The 19801-nt window shown below is 42.3% G+C and overlaps 1 protein-coding gene across 2 annotated transcripts in view; it reads right to left on the bottom strand.

Moving 5' to 3' along the window:
- Window positions 1-7321, bottom strand: part of LOC124211195 (dendritic arbor reduction protein 1) — a 78466-nt gene extending 71145 nt beyond the window's left edge. For both annotated transcript variants that reach the window (XM_046610008.2, XM_046610009.2), the window contains exon 1: window positions 5236-7321. In XM_046610008.2, coding sequence (XP_046465964.1) covers window positions 5236-5640 — 405 coding nt within the window. In that variant the 5' untranslated portion in view covers window positions 5641-7321. The remainder of the gene's footprint in view (window positions 1-5235) is intronic.
- Between the last annotated feature and the right edge of the window lie 12480 nt (window positions 7322-19801).

The raw sequence follows: 19801 nt of genomic DNA, 5'->3' as shown, positions 1-19801 counted from the left end.
AAAATCGTGCGAAGAAGAGTGAAACAAAAAAAAAAGACAAAGAAAAAGACTGATACAACAGACAAAATTACAAAATTCCCGTCATTTTTTGAACACACCTCGTACGTAATATATTATACTATATATTCGTACGATGATACTCTCACCGTGGTCTATTTGACAACAAAGCATAGCTAAAGCCGTGCCACCGATACGCTACGAGTGGTATAATATAACAGTTTATAGGACGTATATGTACCTACACTTGTGGCAACGTTGTACAGGTATTATCAGGGTGAGCGTACAACGTGTCCGTTGTCAGTGATATTCATGTAGAATGCTGCAGCACTTTTGATTTGAAAAATAAAAAATAAAATAAACAATAATAAATAATGTACTGGATTATACAGGAAAAGATCAACTGCTTTTTTCGAAATGTTAGCAACGCAGTACTGTGAAATTTTGGTTCCTACAGAAATGCTTTAATAATTGTTAGAATACGCATACGGATATGGTTATGGGGCGTATTGCTTTAATATCCATACAGTTGCAGGCTAGAACGTCGATAATGTTTCTTCCAACAAATCGTACATACATGTATAGGTACTGCCTTGATCGTACCAGGATTGGAATCAAATTGGCGGGGATGAGGAACAAAAGTGTTCCAGGGATTCGGATAATTATTCGTACACGTACATCCATAGGTATACAGGTATGCCCTTGGATCGGACGTTACTACGCACAATCAGCTCATACTTCCATTGTACAAGCTAAACTGCGAATTAGAACGAAGCCGATATTGAACAGTACAGCCGTATCAAGGCACAATTATTGGACAAAGAAATATGTGTAGGACGTATAATCAGTAACTCCGTTTCAGAAGACTCTGGGAAATCCTGGGGTCAGCTTATAAGACAGGTCAACCGTATCAATGCTTCGTCCGGTGTTCTCCCGCACCCTCTCGCGGACCATTTCAACCCGGACATAGTAATCGTAGATTTCCGTCCAGTACCCGATGTAAAGGCTAGTGAGCATGTGAACATGATTGTAATGAGAAAAGAATATCCCTACTACGTGTGCCACCAGCGTAACCGAATGATGAACTCGTTTTTTTCTTTCTTCCCCTCTTTTCACGTATAAACGCTACTTTCTGTCATTATTCTCTTTCTGTTATTTCATATTTGGAAAGGTCGCTTCTAGATTAAATCGTTACCTATACAGCATGGGTTTCGAACTATTCGATAATGTGAAAATCAAGCGTTGCACAGTTCGTTCCGTAATAACAAAAAACAATCAGGTTTACTAATCATTACCACACAGTTAGTCGTACTGTCTTAGAAATACGCTAATCTATACGCAACATTTGGTTCGAATAGCAGCTTCATCCAAAATTTGACGGGCTGAAGAATTTTTAAGTGTTATTCATAAAAGTTGATATTCGGAAAACGACTATTCCCTAAAAGACCCAGTGTTCACGCGGAGGATTAATTAGTAATTTTATTCACCTTTCGTTGCATGTTGCAAGGGGCTACAAGAAAATACAGGTGATTTGCAAAATCTCAAGTTTGCCAGTCCGTTACTTTTCTGATACATGTTAACGCGCGGTCAGTAGAATCACTATTAGTCACAATCAAGTCGGATGAGATTCACATAGGTAGTCTTTGGGAGAAAACAAAAATAACGAGCCGAGAGCGAAGATAGGCGTGCGTTCATAAGTTTGGAAGATCTAGCAAATAAATTTAAAATGACAAGCTCCAATAAAGCAGCAAACGGAAAAATGAAATTGACGTGCAGGCGATCCTTCATCGGGATTTGAACACGAACCATAAAATTTCCACGGTTGAGATTTTTCTTATTTCGTTGACCTTTATTGCCTTTTCTAAACTTGTCCGATCGATACTTTGAAATACGAATTTACAGATTTGCTTGCACATTCCAAACTAAATAAACTCCCACCTTGGCTTTAGATTCAAAATTTTTGTCATTGAAAAAAAAAAGCATAGTGCAAATTGCACGAACAGTGCTGATTAATGCAGTTATAAACGGTGATTTCGCTATAATCGAGCGATTAGTAGAAGACTTGTTGTTTTGAGTATTAATAACTTGGAAAATAGCATTGTATGCGAAGAAGCCCTATACAACGCGTTAAGAATAGAATAAATTTGAAAATACTTAGGGTCACGGTCGGGTAGAAATGGAATGTCGAAGACCCCGTATATGAAGGTACAATATATGATTCTAGCGTGTATTAATCAGTGGGCTTGACCGAACAAAATCCTCAAGAATCTCGAAAACTGTCTTCTTTGGTCTGCAATGTGCCCGTATAATACACCTGCACCGCATAGAGAATTATATCCAGCATCACGAACGTGTAACTTGACATAGTTTCACGTTTTGTTTCCTTTTCCGCATTTGACCGTTGAAAATCCTCAGTGAATATATCGCCAAAATTTGAACCGACGACAACCGTGTACTACCGGTATACGTATTTCACATCTACCCCCCGTGTGTGCCGATACACGCGCGTGTATGAATTATGCGATGGTAGAAGCACAACATCGCGATATTTACAACGAACCCCATTAACTGTATTACCTGGGTTGTGTTCCGGTCCCCGCGGTGTCCCTCAAGCCCGATAATTATACCGCTTTTCCTTGCACCGCAACGCGGTGTATAATAACTGGCATGAACCACGCTGTTTACAGGGCAAATATTCTTTGATACGCCGGCGACCGGCACACGCGCGTTCGCGTCCACGCGCTTGCCTGACTGTATATTATAGGTATGTTACACCTCCGAATATACATACTTGCCTAACTACCTACGTCTATACGCGTGTCAGCGTACGCGTGGAAAATTCAAAATTCATCTGCACATTACACGTACACACACACCTACGTTCGTTTCTTAGACCTATCTCACTGTCGTTTATAGTCGGACACACATTAGCGTGTCTCATTTTGGATAAGCATTTTTTTTTTTTTTTTATTTTTTCTCTCCAATCTCACTCAAAACGGAAACTTTTGGTGACCAACTCTATTTTACACGATCAACAATTTTCTCGTGTTATACCTACTCAGGGGGGTGTAATCTCTTACAATTAGCTGAAACTCGGACGTTGTCGGTACTCGCACGTGACTTACAAACTGCCAACGTCTAATCACATATGAATAACGTTTCACAAGAGGTCGAACATGCCTGATCTAATCAACTCGCAAAAACATTTCAAAAAGTTTGCACCGGCTTTGAAAGGGTCAGTGATTTGGCTAGATTGATTGCACGTGGAATGTCCCATACGTAATGCACTTTCCGGAGTTATTCGCCTATGTCAGACAAGCAGGTTTTCGGATATTTTTGCTCGACATTGCATGTAGATTTGCGCCGTCTGCGGCATTTTGGCGTCAGTGATGCATACTCTCTAAATTTAAATCCGTGACAAATCACTGATTCCCAGTTATATAAGTATATCTACCACTGGAAAAAATCAGTGCACATACATTGACAATTCGTTGTCTTTTCACCGGTATTTCACGGATTTGCACGGTATGTACACTGATTTTTTCCAGTGGTATACTTGTAACTGATTCATATTTAGAGAGTAGGTTCTGAACACAGTGAAAAGGTGAACCTTTTTACACTAGGTTGGTCAAAACCGAATACAAAGTCCAATGCTCTTATGGAAAGGTCGTTGCGATCGTGAAGTGAGCGGATCGTATTTTACAATTCACCTCCCCCTATAAGAGTAATAAAATTATTTCAAACTTTCTGAAATGACATTTGTTGCCGTTGTCTTTGCACGATATGTGGGCTCAAAGACGTACTGTAAAATGACGAGAAATGCCGAAAACACCGAATGTACTTAGGCAATAGGTTCTCACAATCAGTTACGATCAGTTTGAGATTATGGTACGTTTATACTGACACCGGAATCCTGTAATGTGTTCTGTGTTTCTACATCAATTTTTGGAAATTCTCCGAGCCATACATATTTGTTACTCAGGAATGTTGCAAGCGTACATTATATAACGCAATAGCCGTTTCGCGATCGAGTCAGTAGATGTTATAGGACCGTGACGGGGTAAACGTATACGCGTACACTCGCAATCGAAGAAGGTTTTTACTGTTTGTCATTTTTGTCCCGATATTGTCAAAAGAATACATTTATCGGTTAAAATCTAGGGCAAGTTGGAATGTCGCGTTTAGTTTATGTAGCAAATATTACATATCTGCGACGATAATTAACTGTTGAAAATTCACAGTAATTGACGAACCATTTTGCAATCTTTAGAAAATGATTTTGGTTTGCAGACCTGACGCCGTGAAATCGCGGAATCCATACGATCGCGGCTGTTGATAGTCGGTAACGTGAAGAAATTCATTCGCAGAAACTGAATTGCAGTTCATTCGTAGTCAAAACGAAATCTTTTCCATATGAAATAATGCCGATTTCATAGTTGCAACGAATTCAACCAAAATTATTCATTCGAAAGCCTGTTGCGGCAGCTTCGGTCAGTATCGCCGGAAGTACCTTCCCAGTGCCGGGTCGAATTGTTGACGTTATATCCCAGGTAAATCATCGCACCGAGTCGATAAACGTTTTGGTAAATCTGAACCAGCTACGTTTTCTTGTTTTGCTCAGAAAATATTTTTTATACACGATAAAATTTCTCATCCAAGCTTCGCAGTGGAAGACACTCTGTTCGTTGAACCTTTTATACATGTATATACCTTTTATACGTGTATACTGTATATACCGTATTATAGGTAGATGCGGCAAATGTCCCGCGAGTGTCAGAAAGTGATACAACGCCGCGGTTTGGATCAGGTTAAATATGAGGTATACGTAAAGCACTGCACGTTTCCCGAAACTTGGCGATCGCCGTGTTGTAGATACCGATGCCCGCATATATGAGCAGGTACAACAATATTCTGCATTAACGTACACATACTACAGATACTGTTGTATAGTGTACGGTGTAAGGCATACATATAGCGAAGAATCACCACGTTTACTACCGTCGTCAGCTGTTACTGCAGGTATAATAAGATAAGCAGATTGGTTATGTCGTCGCCACAAGTATAACGAAGATGCGGCAGCGTATACCTATGCAACCTATAATATGAATACGCGCAAGGTATGATTAATAACTGTAGCGCGGATGGAGCGAACGGTGTATGTATAACGACCCGTGATAGGTTGGTTGTGCGTAAAATGTTACAATGCGTACAAAGGTGGCGAAGAATCCTCAAAAATACCTGCATCTGTAGCCAGGAGTAATCGATGTAGGTGGTGGCTGTGGCGGTGAGGCTGGCGACCGGTGCAGGGGTCGTGATCTGGGACCACGATCCATCCGTCGCCCCGGCCTGCACCATCGCCAGACCGTCGTCGGGATGTCCCCGGTCGGGCACGATCTGGTCAGCGTGCTGGTAAAGCGACGGTCCTTCTATTATCGCCGTCTGCAGACCTCCGGAGGGATGTATGCCCACGGCTGGATGCGTTATATGCTGGGACCCCGGCCCTTGGGCGGAGGGGGCTGCTACGGCGACGGCGGCAGGCGTAATACAGCAGACGACGCTCGCGTCCATCCGGGGGGGCGGTGGCGAGTCGTAGAACCGCTGCTGTTCCGGCTCTGGATGATCCCAGGCCCCCCGTCGAACCATCCAATCCTCACCAAACAGCGGTATATTTTCAAGCGGACCGAGCGTCGAATCGCCGATATCCTATAAGTCTGTTATTCTTGTCACCTCCCCGCGGTACTTGATGCCAGATTTTCACGATTACCCACGGAAACGGTGCCCTCCGAGTGTCGGTTCGCTCTCGCCTACCTAGTCGTCCCGCATGCGGCCGCGCTACGCTCAGCGATTACAATATCATAGGTATACCGCGAGGCTATGGGCCCACCGCGACGAATCACCCGGCGGATTCCAGAGGAAATATGCGCGTATATTCTGCCCGCGGGGATGGAAACCCTTGACCCGGATACAGCGTGTATGTTTGTTTGGATATCGGTTGCACTGAAAACTAAGCGATCGCGACGAATTCACATCGGGCAACAAAGATCGTTTCCAACTAATATACCCGTACGTTCTTACGTCGCGTTCATTAGGTTTTACCACCGCGACACGTTTTCAGTCTCCGCGAACGTGCACGTTTATTACACTTGTACCGTCCCAACACTCGACAACCATCGTCGGCGTCCCCTAATAAACCGAGTGATATCGCGCCGTCGAGTCACGGGTTGGCGGGCAATCGGTCCTGTCCGCACGGCTCGTTACTCGCGTCACGTCCCGCACGCATGAATCAGCGTGCGCGTCGACACGCGTTATACTGTGTATCAACGGTGCGGATCGACAAGACCAGAGGCAATTTTTATTCGCTTGCACGGTCAAGCGGCGACGTGCAGTCAATCGGCCGCAGGTACGCCACCGGCGGTATCTATGATACCTGTATTGGTTTCGTATGTCCGCTGCAGGGGTGTGCAGCAGCTGGGCTAGGAAGTGCGTACAAGGTAAAAGGTACGTATACCCGGCTGGACTGAATTAAAGTCTGATCGACGGCATCTCGAGCGGACCGAGCGGATCAATCCACCGGCCACGCACCTATTCACTTCTCGAACTTGTTGACACTTCTATAGGGTGAGAGAACACGTGGCCAAGGCGCTGCACCCTCGGTTTACCGGTATTTGGCCACACGAGAGTTTTCGGATGGGACAGCGCAGATCACGTGCGTATCATACCCTTATTTCATCCCCGTCCTATGCACAGTCGCGGCTTCTAACACCGCGCCCGCGACTTCCACTTCGGCGTTCACAGCGTGTGCACATACGTTAGTCGTTTCGCGAAATCGTGGAAAACAGTTGCGCGCTACAATAACGGCGTGACATTCCGTTGAAACTCCTTTTTCCGCCAAGTAATACGGAACTATACGGACGATGCCCTGCTACTCGACCGGTCCGACCAAACGAGATCAACCGTAGCTTACGGATTACGCGATTCTCGGACAATCGGTCGACGTAACAATATTCGTACAATAGTCGCCGGGTCTTGGGCAGCACCGCGCGACCACGAGTGCGCTATAACGTGTAGGAGGGCGTATTGTATTGCGTGCGGTTGCGGAACCTAATGCAAGTATTGTTCACCATTCGGCACGCTACCGCCAAACCCGCCTCCTGTCGCGGGAGCTTAGGCACGCGCAGAAACGACACGCGACCACCAAGGGCTCTCTCCCCCTCTCTCGTCGCGGCTGATCGTCGAGCGGTATACGATAGGAGCTCGAACTGTGTATTAACTCCGGCGCGCACGTACATACGTGGGAGCGTCGTCAAGTGTCGTCAAGGCAACGGTTCCGCGGCGACTGCCCGTCCGCCGCCGAGGTTGCCCCGCGGCCGCGGCTGCCACCCCCCGCCCCCTCCCCCCCTCCCGCCACTCCCTCGCCCCTTCACGGCCCCCGCGCCAACCGCCGGCGGTCGGCCATCGACGAGAGGTATCTATCTGATCGCCCGCTCCGCCCCCCGAACGATCCCGGGACCTGCGTATCCGCGATACTTTCCTACAGGTATATGTACTATGTACATACCTACCTATCTAGTTATGTCCGTGCATCCTAGGTATGATCTACCTTCGCTACCGCGTAACAACGACGAGGTATAAATTTATTGGGAGTTCAAAGTCGTTAAAAAAAATATTGATTGTCGGAATTTGCTACTTTGTTCGAATGAACATTGGAACGTTTGGCTGCTGATTATTGCTGCTAGTTTCATTCTCGTTGTTTTCCCTGCTACTTATCATCATGAAGCGCAGTGTCGATTAACGAGAAGGAATCGGTCCAACAAAAAATAACGTCTCACGGTGTAGTGTTTTTGTAACGGTCGCAAAAAGTTACTCTCGACCCGGATGCGTCGCTTATGTATCTACTTCTGTATCGAATTTTCCGGTCAGCCATCCTTTCGTGCTTTCGTCTCACAGTTTCGTCACGGTATTGGAAGGTTACTCCCAACGTGCCGGAAGAAGTTTTACTATGAAAACATACAAATCTGCTGACCAAATTTAAGAATCAATTAGAAACCCGAAGCGCATCAAGTCATGAACGGTGAAATACAAAGCGGAGAATTTATAAAATACTGTAAAGCAGAAAATACCCGGTCACTCGCTGAAATATTATCGGCTTACAAATCATCTATTCACCTCTCCATTCGTCGTGCAGCATGTCCGAAACCACACGTTCGCAAGAGAAAAGATGCGCCGAGGTCCAACTGTCCAAGGTATAATGTATACTTATAGGTATAGTATAGAGTCCATGGAAGAGAGCCGGCTTCGATTTGAACGGTTTGTCGAAACTATTCTATACATGGCACTGCATGTGTCTAATACGCGTGGATATGGAAACGATAAAAGTTATCCATCAGGCTGAATACACATTTTCACAGTTACATTCAGTCAACGTTATCTAAAACAAGGTGATTCAATATACTTTTCTAAATTCTAGGAGTATCAGTCTGAAACATACAGTTACATTGCGTACACGTCTTAATTATAAATGTGTATTCCACGCAATCGTTATATCAGCCGTGAGAGCATTATGTATAAATAGCTGACAGCGTCGACGGCTGGCAGAGATTCTTGCGCGAAACTTACCGGTTGAAAAAGTTCCAAAGATGATTGTTTCATTGTTCGTGACAAGGTCATCGATTGCTTCTCTATAAATATGTAAGTTACATTTCATACTTACAGGTATTGTGACATTTTATTTCCTATAAATCTGATGCCGTGTACTTGAGGATCATTCGGAAACCTGCCGCAACGCAATTGGATCACGCGAAATACCGACGCAATTTCACTTCATTTCCGCAATGAGAATAACGTCAAGGAAACTGCACAGACTGATAGCCTATGTATGCATCGCGCAAACATTTATCATAGCTGGCTCTGTGATTACAACTACTTGTATTTAAATCATTGTATCGAACGGATACTTTTGCTGACATTTTTTTTCTTCTATTTTCTATGAACAGGGTCTAAATAATACGTCTACCTTATATTTAAACGTTACGCTCGAGGTATCAAAATAAAAATACCTCCTTACGTTAGACGTATAGATGAGTTGAAATTCGTGACCGTGTAGATATTACGAACATTTTATATTCGTTGGATGACGGTCAGGGTTGGAATGATGCACATTAAGCAATCAATTTTATTTTCTGTACGACGTTTCGGCAGGCCCCGCATACCATGCCATCATCAGGTTTCTTTAATATAAATAACAACAGACTGTTATATGACTTACACTTGTTCACCAACTGCCACGCTAAGAATATGGCACAGCTAGGTAATGATTCATCTCTATTGCGTCAAATTACTTTATAGCGTTTTTAAATTTCATAATGTACATAAATGCCAACGTTTAATGATTTATATTATTGTTTAAAATAATATGGAAGATTAAATTATTTAACACTTACATAAATCGACATTCCTTAACGCTTGCGATGTTAATTGCATGGTGTTCGAGGAGGAAGCGAATACCGACCCAACTATAGGTACTAACCCATGCAACTGTTCTCTTAATAGTCAGTTTTGTCAACAATATTTGAAAGTCAAGTAGGTACCTGCAATTACATGTTTGTTTGTGTACAGGCCTAATTGTTTACATAACATTCTGTGCCAATGAATTCTATTGACAATTTAGGTGATGTCCGAATAGAGGTGACTCAGGTTTTCTATGGCAGACTTGTATGGAATACCTTTTACTCAATGCGAAGCATATTGATCACCGTCGTATCAGGTGCTTTTCAAACTTTTTCCATTAACTCGTAATTCAAACTCCGACCAATGACTGCACCTGATCAATTTCCATTTTCTAGGTACCTACTCTTACAGTCCTACCACGCCTGACGACATGAATGAAAGAATTACACCGAGCATGTGCTGAAATTATACCACAAATGTTGGCTCAAGTTATACGGTCTTTTCATCAGCGAATTAAGAATTGTTTACAAGTCGAGGGTCATCACTTCGAGCATCTTCTGTAGGTAGACAGAAACCAAGGTTAGTAAATCCTTTGAAAATAATTATTCTGAATTGATACGATTTTTCGACTATTTTCATACTTCGCGTGCCCAGAATGACCTTGCCTTGTAGATCACTGAATTTCCCCCAAAGTCAGTAATAATGTCGCAGAAAAAGAAAATACATTGTTTCATTTAAAAAAGTGGCGTAGGTCTTGACGTAGCTTGAGCGCCTCCACCGAAAAAGAAACAAGATGGTCCGGTATTACGGGCTTCTCGAACAATGGTAACTTTACCTAATCCGAAACTTTTTTGAGTATCGTCTATAGTTTGAGGGCTATTGCTGTCTCGCACTTTAAATGCCCCATCCTGTATAGATATACGATTACAGATGCATTCAAGTACGTACTCACAATGAATAATTCAAGGGCTATACCGACATGATTTTGATAAGTTTCAATAACATTTTAAAATTAAGTATCGCATTTCAACTGTATTTAACTAACGTTGCTACGAATGCAAAAGCCCTTTTAACCGATTGAATATACAGAAGATTCGATTAAACGCATGTATAAGACAATTCACATTTATTGAGAATTTAATTTAATTTCATACGTTCTGTATAATCGTATTTTTTTCACTTTAATCATAATCAATCACAATCGATGGACCTTTATCAGCGGGGTAGGATTTTGAGCGTTAACGGAGCGTTACAAACAAGCAGGTTTAATCCTACTTCCGGAGGGTTAAACGAGGTTCTAAACAAACCATATACTTTTGAGCCTATAAACTTGTTAAATCGGTAAATTACGAAATTTTTTTGCGTCAAAGTAGGATTTGGTATTGTGGTAAAATAGGAGCTACTGCACTATCGTTAAACCTTGTAACATAGGAGTGCGAAGGGAAGGGTTTAAAGTAGACGCTAAATTTCGACTCGGGCTAAGCGCGCAGTGGTGAAGCCCCCTAGTAATAATTATGGGCGGGAATCAAGTGCTATGGGAAAGAATATTAATTGTCTTGATAGAATTTTACGTGTTAAGTAGTAGTATGTGCAAACATCTCCACAATGATCGTGTAACCCACAGTGGCGCAGGTTAAATAAAATTTGTAAATGAAATGTTCGCTGGAGGTATATCGTTGAACCCAATTCTAAGATAGGGTGGGTTTTCAAATCGAATATGTACCGCAGGAAACGAAGCGCATACACGATGTCGTTGAGTCACGTTATAAGGTATACCTATATGGGGTTGTTTTGCTAACAATAAGCCGTCGATTTGATCGCTACAGGTATATGTATATTATAACTATAATCAAGAAACGCTCGCGGACCGGCGGTATATATTCGGCAATGCAAGAAGTCCTTGTCAGCCGTGTGCAGGTAGGTACTATCCCATGGTTCGAGCGGCACCTCGAACCCCCTACCATTACCTACCCATGCCCAGCAAATTCCCTTTCTCTTTACACATTGCAAAACGGTACTCTGTATTGCGAATTGGTGTACGTAGGCCGTCATGGTATCTATTTATGTATATATATATGCATTGGTGAACGCATACGGGCACTAGACGTGCACTGTTATACATACACACATGTTTGTGACAGGGTACCTGGATTACGACAAAGTGCAAATATTTCACATGACCCACTGCAGTCTGCACCTGCCGTCTATGATATTACGGATTCTGCGGCGGCTTCTGACGCGCATTCGATGCTCGGTATCAATATACGTGTCCTACGTATGATATAGGCATACGACCCGCGCATGTATTAATCTGCACATATGATATTCCAGTCCCGTGTATTTGCATAATTTCCTATGTATGTAACTTTTATAGGCATTGCAGCCTACGCGTATGGATCATAACGATAATATGCCTATGTTAGAATAGAGTGACTGCAATGTAAGCGGGAGAGTTTAATGCTAGCACAAGAGACGCAAATGTCGGAACAGTTGCATTGCGAATCTTCTCACCGTTGCAGCGTTGCAGGCTACAGGTATGCTCGCCGAGTATACGATAAGATTCATACAGCTGCAAGAGTTGTGGCACTGGCAACGCGAAACAACAAAAAAAAAATAAATAAATAAATAAATAAATAAATAAAAATAAAAAATACGGTTAGGTAATTTAGAAAGATCTTCACAGTATCAAGCTCAACCTGCAGGATCGATTGTAATATCGTTACGTGCAATACCTAATGATGCTGCGCTATCACGGAAAAAAAACTACCGTCTCATTTACATATTACTTATACCGCTTTGGCAAAATGAGAGACTGCAGGCGCAGCTTTCCGTTCAAGTTACTTATAGGTACGTACATACCTACAGAGTTTTCGGTTCGCGCTACCGCATAATAGAAATAGGTACTCTGATTTACTATAGATCGATAGTACAATTTATGACGAAGAAAAGGTGTATTTACAAAAATTGTAGTAGGTAAAGCCGACGACAAAAGACCGCCAGAACTCCACGAAGTAGCGTAAACTCAGCCGGTAGTAATTTTTGTTTCCGTGACGATTTCCAATTGGTTATCCGATATATGCACCAGTTAATTTCCCCAACAACCCGCGAAGACCCAAGACATATAAGCGATAGTAATCCGCAGACGACGGTGAAATTTATTCTGTCCACCCGACATGAGCGCGCAATTAACTCACCGATGCGGGCATGTCCTACGGGCATTACACGCGGTAGGTATGAGCTACGCGCGCATTGGATTGCGCAGAATTGCGGCGTGGAAACTGCGGTAGCGAGCCGATCGAGGTGCGGTCGGAGGTCGGCTGCTTCACCGTCCGCCCGGCCCGCCGTCGCTCCGGAAGCGCAACTGCTTATGAATGGAAGTGACCGTGGATTGGTAGACGGTCGTAGCCAATGGCGGACCAACTGCCAACCTTCGGCCGTCCCGCGCCGCATCGCCAACGCGCTACGGCAGTTAGCCACCTCGGGCACCGGCAGTCGCCGCTCGCACACGTGCAGGCTGCTATCGTGTTCACCATCCGTGATACGCGGCCAAAAACAAGTATCGTGAATTTGACTTGAAACGGTCCGATCCAAGCCTGCAGCCGGTCACCGCCTACGCTAACGTATCCGCAACTTTTGCATACGAGAGCGTTTGCCAGCCATGCTTGGCTTGTGTCAAATTCGCGCATGTAATTGGCACAGGCGACAACCACGTGGCTGTCAATAGCCGGCACTGACGGAGCCACACTACCGCCGGTACTTTTCAGACGACCGCAAGGTGTATTCTATAAATGGTGATGATTGCCTATGCTTTGTCGTAGAGGTTTGGTAAGCGTAAAGAGCCAGCTGTAAGGATCTGTGCATGATTTAAAGAAAATAATATTGAATGCTTTACGAGTATTTCGACTTTAAACGCGCGTGAAGTGAATTTTTCCGGTGGTTATGTATATCATGCATATGAAAAGGGAATTAAAAACTAAAAGGGATATGAACGATTTCAAAACAATGAGGCAAAATAACATGGCTCTGAAAGGAAAAAGTAATTCTTTTCTTACTTAAGTATGATATGATGAATCAAATTGTACTTTTTGCAGTTCCCGACAAATTTCAGACAAAATTATTGTCAATTTATATATTTAATACTCTTTAGTTTTTTTTTTTTCATTCTTTTGCCTATAGGTATGTAGCGGAGGGGCGGGCATGGTTGGCACCCCTGACAATTTTTCATATTTTTTGAAAATTGAGAAACGTTTTTTTTTACGGACACCTGAGCTAAGGATAACATCGGTTGGCAACCGTGAAGGTATGGTTTTCAGATTTGCACGGTAATTCAAATCGGTATTAGATGCCTTTGAAGCAACTTTAGAAAAGTATAGCATGATTTTTAAGGGGCCCATATTTCGCCCGCCTTTTCTCCGCACGCCTCTTATAGGTATAGGTATAGCTCGATTAATTCATGTTAAAAATATTCTAAATTGAATGCGAAAATTAATTTAAAACATTTTTCATTATTGAAAATTTCGAAAATTTTTAGCTCATTTCGCCCGCAAATACCGGATTTTACAGCCAAGAGCGTTCAATACTCATTGTCAGCATCGGTTAGGTTATCATTTTTCGGTAAAAATTTAAAGATCCATTGATTAAAACCACTATTTTGAGCGTTAATTTCTGTGGGTGTCTACTTTGCCCGCCCCGCCCCTACATTATCTATAGATATAATATACCTAGGTGTATTCAGATACGGACAGGCCAACGAAAGATGCGGCAACGACGGAATGAAAATTTAGATTTTCCAGACCTGGCTATTAATGGGCGAGTATAATTACTTTAATTTCACACGGCCACGCCCCATTTTCGCGGAGCATGCGCTTTCAGATTAAATAGGATCCTGGAATTCGGCGAATCCGTTGAGAAGTTACGCGTTAACAGACGTATAATAATTTTTACCAAATCGGGCCACGACTCTAAAACCGACCACTTTTGGGCCTATTGATAATTTATAAATTTTTATGTACGGGACCACTGGCGGAGCAAGCTCTTTCGTATAACATGGCAGTATATAATTGTGTGACAATTAGGGACGAAAGTTGGCGATTGGGACGAGTGTGAAGTTTGCGCCTGATTGTGAGCGAAGCGAGGGCGGCAATTGTACGAGTTGCAATCGCCAACATTTGGCCCGACTCACATACGATAGCTTTTCTAACAAGCGAGCGAAACGTGGCGGGCCTTGGCGTGATATAGGTATAAGTTTTGCGAGATGCGAGTGGACAATTTCTTCTCCCCTGGAACGAGAGTGGTCTCCCAAGGAATGAAAGTGAAGTAATTGTGAAACGAGCATGCGCAAACCTATCTTTGTAACACTGAGATGAAATTGGCTATTCACGTCCCGCTGAACTGCTACGCAAAGCCCCACTTTTCATGCATGCGTGATAAAATAAAAAAAAAAAAAATCAAGTCATTCGGATCGGTGTATCCGTTGAGCAGTTATGCGCGACCAGACATGAAATTATTGAAAATGATAGTAATCATAATTCCTACCAATACCGGTATCATTTTCAAATTTCTATGGGACCACCGGCGGACCAAGCGCTTTCGGATAAAAAACGATACAGCCAAATTTGTGCATCCGTTAAGGAGTTATGCGCGAACGGGCGAAATGCGAAATAAAAAAAAAAAAAAACGTACGCGACGAATTGATATAACCTGCCTTCTCTTGCGAAGTGATCGGGCAAAAAAGAATCTGTCGGACCTGAGCTAGACGGTTCATCTTTAGAGAGGATTGTTCTTCTATCATACACTAACGTTTGAGGGATTAAGAGAGAGAAAAAATACTCATTTTTTTTCTACCTACCTAATAATCATACAGGGTCATTTATGGAATACTGGCAATGCGTGCGACTGCATTGCATAGTCCGCGCGAGCGGCTCACTCGCTGCGCTCGAGGGTCGGGTATATAACTTTATAAGAGTACTCAATACGACATGGCACCCTAGGCGGCAGATCTTATACGTTTGCTACCAAATCATTTCCTTGTTGCGGACACTCTATCTGAATTATAACAAGGTTGAAGTTCGCGGAACCAAAATTATCGCTTTTCATTTTTAAAATGACTTCGGAGAATTTCAGTTTTCGAAATATGAGTACAGATACAATATATTATGTGTATTGTTCTGCATTTTAGACAATCCCAAAGTTGCACGAAGTATCGATTTTTCTTATAAATGTATCGTTACATCGCAGGAATTGTACAATAAAGTTCTCGATTATATTTCGTATAGCGTCATGTTGAGGAGCATTTTGTGACGAAAGCTGTACCTGAACGCGCACCGTTACCTTATTCTCCTCCGAACTATGCACATCCATCCGTAGGATATAACAACACACATCTTTCCTTTACTATTATACCGCCCTGTTATGAGCTTCAACGCCGTCGCATATAGCCTGTACTTAACATAATTACTTACAAGCGCAGCAATAATTACGCAAACATTTGCTGAACAATTGCAGGTAGGTATTACCATATTGAATTATATTTCGTATAATGAATATTATACATATATGTATACGGATACGTCGAATACTTTTCGACCGCGGCCTGCGGGCTTGGGTCAGCGATTCGGCTGGTGATTTTTTTCAAGAAAGTAGGTTATAAAAAAAGACGATTCTCCAAATTTCAGCTTAATATAAGAAAATCTGGTGGCTATAGAAATTTTTCAAGTTTTTAATAATTCAATTTTTTAGTTATTTTCACAATTTTTTCATGGGAGCTCTATGGGACTTGAAGACTCGAATCAAACGGCATTCCCCTTCTCTGACCTTGTATTTTTAAGAAAAAAATAGTTTTTTACTCCAAAGCAAAATCCAGTTTAATTAGGACCCTTTTCATGAACTACTATTTTAGCGAAATTTCGCATAACTTTGAAACGCTGCCAAGTCAAGAATTTTCCAAGCAGACGTCCAATCGACGGCTCAAATTTTCCGTCTAGGTATACTTTATCACTGCCTACACGAATTATTATTAATCACCACGTTCCTTTTTATATACGGCCTCGCAAAACCAACTGATTTCTGAAAAATCGCCGTTTTCAGATAGCTGTAACTTTTTTCTATCAACTCGAAATCGCTTGAAATTTTCAGGGAATATACTTCATTCTATCCCCAAACAACGCTGAAAATTTCCAGCTAGGTGTCGAAACTGTTAACGAGCTGTGAATTTTCAAAATGTTCAAGTTTCCCACATAATATTTCGTATTTCATGGCATTTGACTTTGGAGTAAAAAAACTATTTTTTTCTTAAAAATACAAGGTCAGAGAAGGGGAATGCCGTTTGATTCGAGTCTTCAAGTCCCATAGAGCTCCCGTGAAAAAATCGTGAAAATAACTAAAAAATTGAACTATTAAAAACTTGAAAAATTTCTATAGCCACCAGATTTTCTTATATTAAGCTCAAATTTGGAGAATCGTCATTTTTTATAACCTACTTTCTTGAAAAAAATCACCAGCCGAATCGCTGACCCAAGCCCGCAGGCCGCGGTCGAAAAGTATTGGACGTATCCGTATACATATACTCACCCGCGCCCCTAACCGATTCTCTTGTATACCCGATCTCGTCGTGTACAAAACAAAGTCCGCAGCTTCGTCCGCAGGTAGAGCAGTCGATGTCCGCGAAAGGAGAAAAAATATGTGATTTTCAAGATATATCTGGCGTAATAAGAATGACCAAAATAATCGACTACTTTTTCCCGATTAATTAATCGAGTACAATCAATTATTTATCAAACTCGATCGTTTCCCTGAAAACCGGTTTTTCGTTTCTTACTCCCAAGAACAACGCAATACAATACCTATTGTAATTTGCTGGGAGACTTAAAAAAAGTTGAGATTAAAGAGACTTCAACTTAATTTCGATCTCAAATTACGATTCATCGACTAATTTACTTTCGTTCAATTCATTACAAAAAAATTTACGACACAGTGCTTGTCATTCATTTCGTTGATCTCTAATCTCAAAGTTTTCTAATAATTAATGTGATCAACGCGAAAAAGCAAATGTGCAGCACAATTCAGCTGTAAGGTTCAATGTGTCCACGATTTACGGTTAAGTATTACACTGCCGTAAACGAGGTTAAAATTAGTAACGTTATCGTAACGAAAAATTGGGGCAGAAGTCGCAATTTTCTTCATTTTAGGTATAATGATGCTTACCGAACTAAGATTTCTAAAATATGAGTGTGTTGTGTTTAGCAATGACCACTGAGATAAAAATAATCGATGCGGCGATTAATCGCGCGTCCAAAAAAATAATCGAACACGACTTGATTGAATCGGTAAAAATCAATCGATTATTTCGCATTTTTTTAAAGCAGTGAACTCTCCTTCGCCAGAATGCAATATCTTGTGCACCGAAGAGTAAGGACAACAGGCTATATGACTTCAACTTCCACGGTTCAGCGAATGATTCTCTCTCACGACTGAAAATGTGATGCTCTAGGTAATTCGCCAGTATCAAAAAAGCCAGCCGTAATGCCATCTCGAAAATTCGAAAATGTTCGTTATATCTGCCTGGTGGTTATAGTCGTCGGTCGTTGGTTGAATCAATTTTGGTCAAGTTCTCGACACCATTTGCCACCGATTTTTCTGATGGCGAACTTTCTTGTTGATGGCCTGAAAACCGAATTTTAACTTTGAAGCGCGCATTTTGATTCCAATTTTACAAGAAACGTTTTAAGACGTGTGAATAAAATTTCGGAGGGTTTCTGAAATGCCAGAATTAATCTTTGAATCACAATTTCTGAAGAAAATCGATTTGAACATTCTTTAATATTCATTTTTTTCAGTGTCCTAGCAACTTCTTCAAAACCCGTTTTTCAAGAGCGTGTACCTCAACACCGAACAAAAATTTTGGAAATTTTCAAACTCGAAATGAAAAAAATCATTCTTCGGTTTTCGAGGGAAATAAAATTTTTGAAAATCGGTCAACACGTCTGCACTTCATTCACGTTTCAAATCAGTCCCATTTTTTTCGGCCCACCCTGTAAATATGTAGAGATACGTTGCGTTTATATTTTATATTTTAGTGGCCAACATTCAAATGAACCGCGCTACGATCTGGTACGATCCTGAGTTGACAAAAAATAGCAGAGGGGTAGGAGCACAGTCTTATATACAGGCACGGAGTACTGGAAACTCCTATGCTGGGAGCCACAATTATTCGTGTCGCTTAGCGAGTGCAAATTTCAATTCTAGCGGCACCACCAGTTGTCGCTGCGGTCTAGTTACCAGACAACAGTAATCTCAATAAATGATAGTAGTTACTTGACGAGCTTGCGCGCGGTCAGCGAGGGCAGCGAGCGTGTCAGAAGTCTACTAGCGCCACGTAGAGGAACTAAAAAACGAGGACAAGACGCGTACAATTTTTTAGTATACGAGCAGTGGTGAGTGTCAGGGGGCTGAGTAGGGCGTCGGTGACGAGACCATAGACTTGTAGAGATAGTGCCCGGCCGTGCACCGAGCAGAAGCCGTAATGCGAGAGAGAGATAGATAGATATTTTATTTATGTCTATGGCAATATTAGACAGTATATGTATACACACGCACACCCCCCCCCCCACACACACACACCCACACACATACACACACAGAGAGACAGAGAGAGAGAGAGAGAGAGAGAGCGAGGGAACTTTTCCTGTAGCACCAGTTTAAGGTAGAATTGGGCATGATTATTGCACGCTGCAGCAGCGCGGGTCCAACGACGAACTTGTACGGGTCTATACTCACAGATATTCTTCGACTTTTCGAGAGGCGCGTCGGACGGTACGTCCTCTGATATAAGTTTGTATTAATATGAGTTACATATCGGTAGATATATCAGAATTTCACAGTATACGTCATAGAGCTTAGATATAAGGAAGACGAACGACATAGGCGTTTTGGCTTTATATACGTCCAGAAATAAGGAGAAAAATATCATTTTCGCACAATGTCCACCAGGGTAGCGCGTAGCGCTGATGACGTTAACATCAAGTTGATGGCGTCCGTTTGTTATTGCTTGTATCACGGCCATGGAGACTACCTTTAATCTCCATGATCACGGCATTCCCGTTCTAAATGTGGAGAGTATATAAGAAGGAGGAGATCAAACGGGAGAATTGACAGAATCTACCGCCTAAAATAGTACCCATCAGGTTTCTTTTTTCACCACTAGCGTCGCTTTTTCTACCAAAGTGCCATTGGTTGCAGGGATGCCCAATATCGATCGGTCAATGATTTTGCAATGTAATTGCTAGAAAGCCTTACACTCCATTAATTTTTTTCGGTCCATTCGAAACACCTGTGCCATCTTATTGTAGGCAGCTATTTG

The sequence above is a fragment of the Neodiprion pinetum genome, chromosome 2 (assembly GCF_021155775.2).
Source record: "Neodiprion pinetum isolate iyNeoPine1 chromosome 2, iyNeoPine1.2, whole genome shotgun sequence".
NCBI classification, from domain to species: Eukaryota; Metazoa; Arthropoda; class Insecta; order Hymenoptera; family Diprionidae; genus Neodiprion; species Neodiprion pinetum.
The sequence above is the reverse complement of the archived record's forward strand: the minus strand, read 5'-3'. Positions and strand labels throughout refer to the sequence as shown.